This window comes from Notamacropus eugenii, chromosome 6 (assembly GCF_028372415.1).
Source record: "Notamacropus eugenii isolate mMacEug1 chromosome 6, mMacEug1.pri_v2, whole genome shotgun sequence".
Lineage (NCBI taxonomy): Eukaryota > Metazoa > Chordata > Mammalia > Diprotodontia > Macropodidae > Notamacropus > Notamacropus eugenii.
Genome location: NC_092877.1, coordinates 291,339,281 through 291,352,671, shown reverse-complemented (window position 1 = coordinate 291,352,671; position 13,391 = coordinate 291,339,281). Strand labels below are relative to the sequence as shown.

Here is a 13,391-nt window from a genome sequence, read left to right as displayed (position 1 = left end):
ACTTTACAAATTTGAATGACCTTTTAATGCTACTAAGTTTCTTAAATTTCCTAAATCATGATATTCTTATCCAAAGTCAAGTAAAACAATGATCTGAATATCTGTTAAATTATTCTCTACACAGTCTCACCACTGTTACAAAGACAGAAAATTCATGAGATTTATAGCACAACCTTAAATCCATTTGAAATTAAATCTTCACATGTAACTTGCAATTTGCATAAATGCTATTCTGAAGCTTCTATCCCCTTGTCTTATGTAGTTCTTCTTAGTTACCTGAATTCACTTCTTGTTCTTTACTTTCACTGGTTAATGGATTATCATGCAATTTCAAGTATATTTCAACTGCAGATTGAGCAGCCTTGAAATAGAAAGCGTGTTTCCTGAGTACATCTTCTAATCGCAAGAGGTCAACATAGGCACGAAGAGTCATCTTTCTCATGCAGTATGTATGGAAGTCAAATTGATCATCCGTTATCTCAAAAAAATGCTTAAAAAGAAAACCAAAAAATTATTACACAAGGTCATGACTCCCATTCTGACATAAATTGGACTAAGTAAACTTCTGAGGTCCTTGCCAGTTTTGAGGTCTTACAATTTGATTACTAAAACCTAGAAAATTATTTTTATTTCTCTACAGAAAAATATGTGGGATTTAAAAGCAGAATTTAAAACCTTCACAACTTCTTTTGGCAGCCTATTCCAGTACCAAATCACCCTTACATGATAAATCTTCCCTTGTGTTTAACCTACATTTCTCTGGTTGAAGTCTAAGCCTATTTCCTCTAGCTCTATCTTCTTTGAATAGAGATAACAGCATCTCTTCATAATATTTGCTACCCTTTAAGGCAATTATCAAGTTACACATCAGTGGCCTAAAGTAAAGAATTTACTATTTTTCAAGCTTTTGTTTATATGCCAAGGGCTCTCATCTATCTTTCCATATATAAATCAGTGGAGATAGAATGCTCTTCTAGTACCTTAACTTTCCCTTCTCAATAGTTCCCCTAGCTTTTATGCCCTTTTGTTACAGTCATATAAATGGAGAAAAGTGAAGGGTTCTTAGGCAGGAAGGAAATAACAGGAGAATCGGCTACATAATCTTTTGACAATTTTAGCCAGTTGGAAAAGACAGGGACACATTCAACTAAATACAAGCCACACAATGATTAAAGATATAGAGTTGGAAGGAACCTTGGAGATCAGGTGATTCAGCACCCTCGTTTTACAGATGGTTCAGGTAGGTTAAGTCACATAAGTATTAAGAGGTCACATAAGTATTATGTATCAGAGATAAGATGCGAACCCAAAGTCTCAACACCCAAAGCCAGTGCCAAGACCATTATGCTCTATTAAACTTTAGAGTTCTGTCCTAATAAAGGAATTCAAAATTGAGGACTACATACATACAACACAAGAAAATAAAGTACATAAGGATAAAGTTAATAAGTTCATATTAATTTGCAAATCTTTCAGAAATCATGTAGAAGGCATATGATCAAACACATGAACTCCCTTACCATCAATGAGCTAGTCAATTCACACATGGAAAAAATATGTAATTGACTTCTTTTTTGACAAGGTATAAAGATGTATATTTTGCAACAGAGATAGTTGATATGAACTTAATATGAACCAAGTTACATTTAGCACATCTGAGAAAAATTTTACGTTAAATAACATTGCTGAGACTCATAAAGGTGAAGAAAAAAGAAACCAGTACTCAAAGCAAAAGAATAACTATAAAAACCAGTAAGAAATTAATGAATTTTTTTCTTGTTCATCTTTAAAATGGATAGGCATTAGCTTAAATAAAAAAGGCAATACATAAGCTTCTTTTTGAGATATATTCAAGTAAATGGATTTTAAGTCATATTTCTGTTCACTAAGACAGGAGGGAACCATTTAGAACTAAAAATTTTTATGTCATCTCCTTATCAGTAATAGCCCACAGGCTGCCTCTCTCCACCTGTCTTCCATTAGTTACATGGTTACACAGTTTAGGGTTGGCAAAGTAGCCAGTTTAGGATTAAAATCACTTTGAACCAGAGGAAAAAAGTATACAGATGGTTTAAGCAATTCATATCATTTTGTTATTTCTGCTTTCGTGAGGGAAAAGTTATAGAGATGCCACATAGAAATAAAGACAAACTTAATAACCTGGGAGGATTTTTACACTCAAATTTTCTAACACTAAGAAAAGCTAGGCAAGTTAAAAGCAAATCAAATAAAGCTAAGTTACTAACTCTAAAATGAAGACCCCAGATAAGTCTGGTAGTATATTAGTAAGTCAAGTGAAAAGTCTAAAAATTAATTTACTATAGAAAAAGTCCACATTTACCATGTATCACAAAGCAGTGAAGTAAAGATCTATAATTTCATTTGTAAGTTATGAAAGACACCAGGAAGAACAGATTAAAGGAGTCAAAATCAGGTTTGAGTTAAACCAAGATTTTAGACAAGATATTACAGATTCAAGAAAAGCCATTTACTTCTCTTTCTCAACATTCCTTAAACTTTCTCACTGTAATGGCTCAGATTTCCATCATGAGACTATGACAACTCTGAGTTATCTTCCAGACAGGTAACAAAAGACCTCAAGATTAAAGAAGTTTCAGTTGTGAGTAATTGTCACTAGATAATTTAGTCATGCTGGATAGCTACCCACTTTATTTTCCTTAATAAAATATCTTTTTATGGATGAAGACTAAGCAGCCATGGAAACGTAAGGAAAGTGATGAATTTCCTATGGTTCTGGATCTAAGCAAAGAGTTTTTTAAGAATATGTTGTCTAGATGGTAGTACTTTGGGCACCACAAATGCACAAGACAAATTAAAAACCAACTTTAAAAAATCTCAATTCCTTAGAGATGTAAGATGCACAAAATCCATGATCCTGCAGCACAGATTTTCACTGTCCTCAATAAAAATAGCTATATTCTCTACAAAAAATATCAGAAAGAGAAAGATGCTAAACACCAACTTCTGGGTCATCCTAGAATTCTGTCATATTTATATCTAAAGTACAAAAAAGATCAAAAGAACATTCAGAATAATGTTGCCCTTCATGTGAGACCTCTTAAAGTCAGATCAAAGAAAACAGATGTGGATTTGAATTATCTTCTCTTTACCCTCTGGGTTTTATTTTAGAGATATAAGGAAAAACAGAAAAAGAGCATCTAACATATTTTAGAGATCTAAGACAGAAAAGAATGAAATTTTTTTGTATAAATGGAAGACACTTGAGAATCCTTCAAAAAAAATTTTTTTGATAAGGCTCACCAGCAACTATTGTAATGACACCTTCAAGATTATAATTCAGTTTCTCTAATTTTTAATTAAAATGGAGTTTTGACAAGAAACTTCTCAAGTTTATTATTTTTAATAAACTTTATCTTTTTAGATACTGAATTTATTTAGAATTTAATACTTACTGAATTAATATTTTTTATTAAGAAAAGAGGAGTAAGATTTTGTTTAATTTAATAAAAATTTTTAACTGCAGAGGAAAAACTGGCTTACTAATGCCTTGATATTAATGGTGTAATCTTTTCCACAGTTCAATCCAGTTCTTCCAGTTCACTCCATTTTTCCAAACATAATCAATCTCTACTTTGAATTTAAGACTCAAAATAGTTTACTGAATTAGCAATTGGTATGTATGCCCACAGATGGTGATTTTGGTCCCTGGTTATTCTATGTAAGTATGAATCAATATATTAAACAGGAGTTAGGGATTCTATGCTCTGCTCTTTGGCATAGTCTAAATCTAATTTAAATAAAATACTATATTCAGGTGAATATGAAAATATATTCTGTACTGTAGCTAAATCTATTGGGGAAATACAATCTAAGGTAAAGAATATATAGCCTTTCTATAGAGTGTCACAGTTATGATGATAACTGGACATTCAGTATAATGCTTTTTATCCTATTGTTCCAGTTTGGAGCTGAAGGAAATTGCCATTAGCAGATAAATGGCACTCTAGTGATCTATTTAAGGAGATGACCAATTTCCCATGGGTGTAGCAGTGGTCATCAAAAACCTGCATTCTCTTCTTTAATGAAAAAGTTCTTTTCAGTCGTTTCTATTCCTAACCTCCTCCATAAAAAAAGACTAATTTAAATTAGAATGTTCAAGTACTAAACACTTGTTTCAGCCAGAGACCTTATAGGCTTTCAGATTAGCAAGAAAAAGATAAGTAAAAAAATGTCCCCATCAGTACTGGACATTTATACAGACCTACCAAGACATCTACCAGCCCATGGGCATGAAATCTGGATTGTCCCTAGAAGTGCTTGGATATAATTAATTCTAGTTGGTCACTCCCTTCAACGTCCCCCATTAAGATGTCTTCACTTTGGGTAACACCTCAGTGTCTTCACATGGAGAAAAGGCCAAAGTTACTGCCATGGTGCAGACATCAGGCTCACCTGACTACGATGCCTGTGGGTTTATACTGCGTCAGCATGGGAAGAGTGGTGCAGAATGACCCCACAACTGAGGGCTGCTGAGGACTGCCACAAGTGGTGCATTTGCGGCTCTTTTCCTCCTGTGGTCCATTTGGAAGGAGAGTGCTTCAGAGATGACAAAGAACAGGAAAACAAAATTCACACAAAGGAAAAGAAAAGTCTCCTCTCTAAACCTTTTAATAGTATGGAACAGTAAGATATCTCTCAAACACACACACACACACGTGCGTGCATGCATGCACATCCCTAAAAATTTTTTTTTAAAAAGCCTTCAAACTGGGCACAGGTTGTTGTGAGAAGCACTGCACATGGGTATGAATGTCCTGGGAAGACAGGAAGACAAGTTGGAGAGAGACTGGCTGGGGTCTAGATCCTGATGTAATGAGGAAAAAATAAATTCAATGGGCCTGATAGCTTGCTGTATACTTAAATGGTACCTCCAGACTAGTGGAAAATTAAATAACTGCCAAATTATAGGACCAAAATTATTGTTATGATCATTATTAAGTAATGCCAGCTAGTGGGTTTTTTTTCCTTCCTTGAGATAAAAACACAACAAACCTAAGAAAATCATGAAAACCTGAAGTGCCAAAAGAACAAATAACTAGTCACAACTTCTGCAAGTTTAGACAGTGAATATCAAAATCTCTTTTCACTATGTACTTCCCAATGGAACTGGAATGGACAGGCACATAGAAATAAACCTGTTATCTATGACTAACCATCTTTGGAGATAGAAAATGCCAACATGTCCAACCACTTACCCTTTCTATTTCATGGCACTTTTTTAAGGCTTCACCATACTTCTCCAGTCTCTGATAAGCTGAAGCACATTCTGACTGATACCACATACACTGCATTTCATTTAGATTTTCCATGGCAGAAGTCCCTTCCTGAAATGAGAGTATTTAAGACTTTAGTGAATATATTTACATAAAGTCCTAAAAATCTATCTCTCTCTTATACAGAAAGTTTTGATTACCATCCTATTAACAGAATTAAATTCTATTTCATTTAAATTTGTTTTCTTCTACCTCTCAATATAAAAATCAGAGCTGTAACTCATTCTACTCTGAATTAACTATTTAAGATTTCAATTAAGTAGAAATAACATAAAGAATCTACTGTAAGTAATAATCTTTCCCTCTTTTCAAAAGGTAGGAACTAACCAGTTCAAAATTTCTCATACAATTTAGATTTTTACTTCACTCTCCAAGTATTATCCAGCACTTGGGGGGAATTAAAGTGTTTCACCAACATATATTTTCCAAATAAGTACATTTTGTACTTTGAAGCACCAAAGCTTCCGTTTTAACATTTCTAAGGGAAATCAAGGCAGACTGCTAATGAAGTACACAACCTCCTGGCACAAGCTCTTTTTATGAAGATTCATTACTGTATAGTCATACGGTTCTGGTATTTGCCTTTTTTTCGTCTGCTTTCTCCCTGATGTCATATTAGCTTTTATTTTTCTGGCATCATAATTAGGCAAATCCCCTCTACTTTGCTGCTTCTAATCTACTGTGGATTAAAAAACAAGTAATTAAAGATTGTATATGGCAGAGGATTTCAGCGTAGGATTTTGGTAGACTTTTTTTGTTTACCTTGTGGTTTGGAAATATGTACAAAGGGATTCTGGGTGTCTGAAGTCTGGCATTTTTCTACACTATAAAGGCAAAGTGGCAAAAGTACATTGTGAAAAGAATGTTTCCTCCCTTTCCTTTTGAACTCTAATTTCAATGTTCACAATTCTTACTCATTAAAGGTTCATTATAAACTATGTGTGAAAAACTGTGTACTTTGCTCAAAGAATGCTGAAAAAATTTATAATTTTCAATGAGGAAATTATTTTGGCTTAGGAATGTTGGGAAGAATTAATTTCTTGAAGGTAAGGACTGTGTCTTAATTATTTTCATCAGAATCTAGCACATTACATTGTACACAGTATGCACATAATAAATGCTTGAATGGTTATTAGGGTGATGTGTGTTGAGAGAAACAAAACCAAAAAGACACCCTGGGGCCAGAAGAAGTTAAATGATTTCCCCAAGGTTGTACAGCAAGGTGACAAGGAATAAAAAGGATCACAGGACCTTAGAGATAGAAAAAAAAAATTCAGAACCTCTAGAGTAGATGTCAAACAGACAGTCCACACACAACACTCCCTCCCTTAGTGTGGTCTGAAATGGATTAAAATGTACTTGGGAAATATTTAACAAAATAAACAAAACACAGGTAATGTTACTATGTAGTTTTCTAAGTAAATAATATGGCCTACAGGGATCCTTATGTCCAGTTTAGTGGCCTCATGTGTATTTGGATTTTGATACCACTGAGCTAGACCAATTCCTTCATTTTACAGATCAAACACTGAAGCCCAAAGAGGTTTTGACTTGCCCAAGGTCTGGAACTTTGGTCCTAAACTCTTAGCCTAAGACCCTCTAGGGTCTGTACCACACTAACCTCCTAAAATCTTCGGCTTTCAAATTTTGTGAGCTTTCAAATATTTAGAGAACTTTTCATACATAACTCTTTTCTCTTACAAACTTTACAAATACTCAACTTTTCTTTGATGAAATTTTTCTTCCAAAATTTATCACCCTAACACCTTTATTCATTCAAACATTTACTGAAAGCCTATTATGGATAATAGAATATGCAAAGTTCTGAGGGAGAGATGTAGTCCTTGCCTCTAAGAAGCTCAAATTTATAATTTCCCCAATGGCCCAAAGTAATACTACTTGGCAAGCTCAAGTCAGTACCTCAAAGACTCCACATGAGTATCTCAGAGCCATTAGTCCTCAATGCCCCCAATTCTACATGAAAATAAAGATGCAAATTTTTATTAAAAGCCCTTTCAAAAATAATGACAAGTCAGCAGTTGTCTAAATATAACACTATAAATCTAAATAGCAGAGATTCATGAAAGGATTTTTTTTTTATTGAAAATAAGCATTTTCTCTAGACACTACTCTTGTTCTGAAAATATATATATGTTATTAGAATGCATAATAAACCTTCAACACTAAGAACAAATTTAATTTTCCATGGAAAATTTTATGTCCACAATATAAATTTATAATTCTAATAAAACTCATGAATTAGCAGTCTACTCATTAATGAGCACCAATCGAGCAATCTGCATGAAGGACACCTCAGTCACAGTACTTGTTTCAATAATCATAATAAATATGTTTTTAGTCTTACTGTTGCTACTTTATTCATAGTTCCCACCACAGGTCACAAACAAAAGCCCTGGTCAACGTCATTATTCCCCTGTTGCTACTGTCCTCTGCTCAGAACCTGGCCTCAGTGTTACAGAATTTTAGACGTGGAGAGGGCTGGAAGTTATATAGTCTGGCCTCCAAATTTGTAAAAAAGCTTGTTAAACTTTGCTGAAGCTCATCTAATTAGTCTTGGTTCCTGATATTCTCTCCACTATTCCTCTTCAATCTCTCAAGAAAGGCAGCTTTTTCAACAACAGCTTCTCCTTCCCTACATATACCTTTCCAGGTCTAATCTTTTATATAGTCAGAATAGCTTCCTTTTCATACTTCTTCCTCCCTATAACTCAACACACTGAAATGTTCTTCAGCTTCACTGTTTAATATGTTCCTGAAAACAATGAAATTCCACAGATAAAGTAAATTAATTTATATCAAGAACCTAACCTAGCATTCATTACTAAAGGTCAACTGCATTCAATCATGCTTTCCCTATATGTAAGGGTATATAAGTATAGGAATTCTGCAAGTATGAACTTGTAGGATACAATTCAATTTGTGGCATACCTGAACATACATAATAACAAGTTAAGCTTCAGTGGAATTCAACTGTGTTCCATAATTCAGAATTTCTGCTCAGAATGATTGTTCTTTTAATTAGTCGTAATTAGTGAGGTTTACTATACTTCACAAGCCCAAAACACAAAATGTTCCAATAACATTAATATTTCCTACCCTTGTGAATTTGGAACACATATCCTCTGCCTCTTTCACCATATTTGCTTGTAGCATGTATTTTGCACATTTCGAGTTTATGAATCTATCAGCTGTGTCCAAAGACTGTGCTTCATCCATCCACTTAGCAGCTTCCTTTAAATTACCTATGTGCTAAAAAAGACCAAGGGAATTATCACTAAAGGACAAATATCATATCATAAAACAAAGGATATGAGAATTTTAAATCTGTCACCTGCACTTTCAAAATAAAACTTTATTTATGTAGAATATTTTTGATATTACCTAAATGTTTAAATCAAAATTCACATTTATTGGCTCTAAAATCTAACATTTTGCACTGAGAAAACACATTTCTAATATCCCTATCTACAACATACCTCTCTCTCTTTCTGTCTCTCTCCATAGATATGTATGTATGTATATGTATATATGTAGTGCTTTAGATTGAATATACAATTTTATAATTTGAAAAAATCAAAGTAAACTTACCTTATAAATTTTCGCCTTTATACAGAACAGTTCTATTAAGGTTGGAGTGCTTGCAATTGCAGCATTAATGTAATCTAAAGCCAATGAGCACTGGCCAAGTTTGTCAAAGTGCTGTGCCAAGAAATATCGAACCCAAAGGAGTGTTGTCGGGGGTTCCTTTTCTCCATTTTCTGCAACAAAAAAAGATAAGCAAAAAAGTCAAAAGCCAATGTGGTTGAAAACAACACTACAGCATTCCAAAAAGGACCAGGTACATAGAAATGACTACAAACTGCTGAGAAGTTAAATTCAAGCTAATTTAGACTTACCATAAGGACTAAAGAAGTCACAAGTTTTTAGAGAAGCTTCATAACTAGTAACAAGTTCCTGTATCATAGAAACCTGTTAAAGAAGTAGTGAAAAAAAAATTCAACCCTTGAAAATGAGTCCTTAACAGTATTTCAAATATGCATACTCATAATGGGCATACTTTTAAAGATCGATATAAAAAAACCCTTAAATTTGAAAAACATTGCATATGTCCTTTCAGAATCATACCAAAATTAAAAAAACATTAAGCTTTTCCCTAATCCCTAATACATGAACAAAAATCTTCTCACTGGAAAGATTAAGAAAAGATCTGTGGATATTTAAAAACAAAGCTTCAACTAGCTTTGATTTGACAAATTTCAACATAAAAAGTATGTCTTTTTTGTAGAGCTTATAAAAGAAACTATCACTAATTACTACTGAAATATACATTATCCTGAATTATTTCAACATACGTACTTTAGAGATTTGCCATTTTCTCTCCAGGTTGTAAAACCCATTACATGTTAACGAATTCATGAAGCAGACAGACATGGATACTTATATTCAGATTAAAAAATCAATACCACACAAACAGATTAAGTGAAATGATGCAAGTTATAAATCATAATGTCAGGATAAAATGAGGTAATAACTAGTTAATCAGAATATGGCACTTTTAGGGGACCACCAGTATCATCATAGCTACATATCACCAGATCCAAGGATAAACCTAAACACTTGCAGGTCAAGGAAAAAAAGAAGACTGCCTGTCTTTAAATTATATCAAAAAGTCTTTCAAAGTACAAGACAAGAGGCAGTACAAATGACATTATGACAAGGAGATTCTCTGTTGCTTACTTTTATAAATCTAATTTTATGAATTTAATAGCACCAAGCTCATTGATAAAAGTCACTTTAAACTAGGTATTTAATAACGAATTAGATGGCCTACTTGATGTCTTATTTGTTTTTAAGAAACACACAAAACAATTACTTAACTAATCAATCAAAAAGCATTTATTGAACAACTAATATTTACCAGATACTATGTTGGAGATACAAAAGACAAAACTTATAATGCCTCTTCTCAAGGAACTTACTTACATTCCATGAACTGCAATACTAGAGCATAACTAAAACAGAAAATCAAACCAAAAGTGATGATTTCAAAGTGCTGATGTTGAGAAAACAATGAATGGTGTTGTCATTGTTGACATATCCAACTAAATAATCAGGATCAATTATGCGTACAGGTTTTGGCTGCAAAAGTTACAAAACAGCACAAACTCTGAATATAAAATTCAAGTCACATGACATTTTAAGTTCTGTCCTAGTAATATAAATTCTTAAAAATCACTTTATTGACAATTCTTATTGAAAAGCTAATCTACACTTTAATAAAACTTCGAGACTAAAATACTCATATCCTTTAATTGAGAAATCCGATTTCATACATATTAAACATGTCAAAGGCAAAAAAAAAATAAGTTATCTATCTGGATCTATCAAAATATTCACTGCAGCACTTTTTGTGGTGACAAAGAACTGAAAAAGTAGGTAGATGCCTATTGATTACAGAATGGCAAAACTATGAAACAAGAATATGATGGAAAAATAATGGCAAATACTTTGAGATTTGCAAAGCTCTTTACATATATTCTCATTGGATCCTACAACAATCCTGAAAGGATTGTGATATTATTATTGACACTCCCATTTTACAGATAAAGAAACTGAAGTTCAGAGCTTTTAAGTGACTTGCTCAGGATCACACCACTATTAATTATCTGAGAACAGAATTTAAATGCAGGCCTCCCTGACTCCAAGACTAAAACTCTATCTTCCACGCTATCTAGCTACATCTTAACATTACTCTGCCATAACAAACAGTTATTCAGAGAAACATGGGAAAACTTATTTGAAATGATAAAGAATGAAGTAAGCAGAAACAGGACAACAATATACACAATGATTACAAAAACGTAAATGGAAAGAATTTTTTTTAAAAATCTGAACATTGTATAACTATAATAACCCAGTTTTGCCACTAAACAGGGCTGAGGAATGTCACACCCTCCCTTCACTGTAGAGGTGGGGCATTATGACTGTGTAACAGCAAGGACCCTGGCATACACAGGAGGGCCTGCTGTACAGGTTCTTAGATCAACTTTTCTAAAAGAAAAGCAACTTTTGTGGGGTCAGCAATCACTTTAATCAAACACATATACCAACAGAGAAAATGCAAGCCAAGAAATAAAGACCAACAGACAGGGCTTCTGACCATAAGCAATACACACATCACAGACCAGCAGACAGATCCAACTGTCTGACCATTACATACATACACAGTTTCCAAAGAGAAGCACCAACACTTGAGTTTTCAAATCCTGGGGCTCCTTAAGGGCTGCCCAGAGTTTCATCTGGCTAAAGAAACAGTTCCAGTGAGTAAGTCCAAAGTCAAACCTCACCTCAGAGTACTTATACACTTTTCAGAGGCAGAGGGCACAACCTTCTGATTCAGTGCCTCAAAAGAAATTAACAAAAAGTACTGAGGCATATTAATGGGCAGGGAAGATCTTGAACTCTTCTTCCCACCCACCATTAACCTTACATTAACATTACACCATGGAATACTGCACATACTGTCAGATGTCAACATCCTGACTGACTTCCGTGAACTTTTTTTTTAAGGAAAGGTTAAGCAGGTATAGGGGAGATGTATTCAGATTAGGATATAACAAAATCAAAGGTATCAAGTTTTTTAAAAATAAAATCTCAGACTTTGTGCACAGCAACGACCACAGTATGAGAGTTTTTTCTGGTAGACTCTGATCTTCATAGCAATACAACAACATAAAAAAAAAAATTCCCAATGGTCTCCAAAATATCTTCCACATCCAGAGAAAGAACTATGGAATTCAATCGCAGAATGTAGCAGATCTCGTGTGTGTGTGTGTGTGTGTGTGTGTGTGTGTGTGTGTATGTGTGTATTATGTTTTGGTTTGTTATATGATTTTTTCCCATTTATTTTAGTTCTACACAGCATGACTATAGTGAAAATGTATTCAATAGGAATGTATGTGTAGATCCTATATAGAATTGTATGCCATCTTGGGGAGGGAGGGAGGTGGGGGGGCAGGTAGGGGGGAAAAAAACTAAGTTTTATGGTAGTGATTGTAGAACATTAAAAATAAATAAAATGAATATAAAAAATAAAAATAAAATCTCAGAATAAATTACCTTATTTTCAACAAAGGAGACATTTTCTGTTTCTAATGGTCAAACTGCATGATTTAGACATCTATACCAAGTCTACCTAAGCCAATCTCACTTTGCTCATTGTTTGGTCCATGATACTGGTACTCTAAAATGAAGAAAAGTTTCCCAGCTCTCTTGTATTTCAGACACAACTTCAAGAGACGCAGCATGATGTGGTAGAAAAACTAGTGGACATAGAGTAGAGCTTCAGTTTTCACATTCTACCACTGAAACTTAATCCCTACGTGGCTAAATGCAATTCAACAACTTTTCTAAGCCTCCAGTTTCATCATTTATAAAAGTAAGGATAATTAATGATCACATAATCTAAAGTACATCAAATGCTATGTCACACTTCAGCTATTATTATCCTTGTTCCATACTTCGTTTATTAGTTCTGCATAAGTGACCTTATATATTTATCATTAGACAGTTACAGCTGAACCATTCAGCCCTTTTCTATACATACAAAATCCTCCTTATTTAAACTTGTCTAAGGGTGACTTCAGTGATTAGTTGATAATCAAATCCACGTCATAGCTATATTCTCCAGCCTCCTTTGTATGGTACTCTTTGGAGAGATACCACAAAACAACCACAATAAATGGCTGGCATGCATGTAAGCCCTTAAGATTTACAAGGAATTTATATGCATTAACTAATTTGAAATTCACAACAACCCTGTAAAGCAGGTGCTCATGGGCAGGTTGAACTAACATAATAAAAATTACAATTCTACCTAAATTAATTCAGTTATTCAGTACCATACCTATCAAACTATCAGATAATTATTTTCTAGAGCTAGGAAAAATATCAAAATTCATCTGGAAGAACAAAAGGTCCAAAAACTAATGAAAAGAAATGCTAGGGAAGGTGGCCTAGCCCTACCAGATGTCAAATTGTATTATAAAGCAGCAA

General features: G+C 33.7%; 1 protein-coding gene across 7 annotated transcripts in view; it reads right to left on the bottom strand.

Annotated features, from left to right (window-relative positions):
• NAA16 (N-alpha-acetyltransferase 16, NatA auxiliary subunit) overlaps positions 1–13,391 on the bottom strand; it is a 98,779-nt gene that overhangs the window by 14,262 nt on the left and 71,126 nt on the right. For 2 of the 7 annotated variants that reach the window (XM_072617105.1, XM_072617107.1), the window contains exons 10-14: positions 9,233–9,305; positions 8,925–9,094; positions 8,433–8,585; positions 5,238–5,366; positions 277–490 (exon numbers count right to left, since the gene is read on the bottom strand). In XM_072617105.1, coding sequence (XP_072473206.1) covers positions 277–490; positions 5,238–5,366; positions 8,433–8,585; positions 8,925–9,094; positions 9,233–9,305 — 739 coding nt within the window. Of the gene's footprint in view, positions 1–276; positions 491–4,434; positions 4,579–5,237; positions 5,367–7,235; positions 7,290–8,432; positions 8,586–8,924; positions 9,095–9,232; positions 9,306–13,391 lie in introns of those variants that run through there. The other 5 variants (XR_011968804.1, XM_072617108.1, XM_072617106.1 and 2 more) reach the window with 5 other exon arrangements.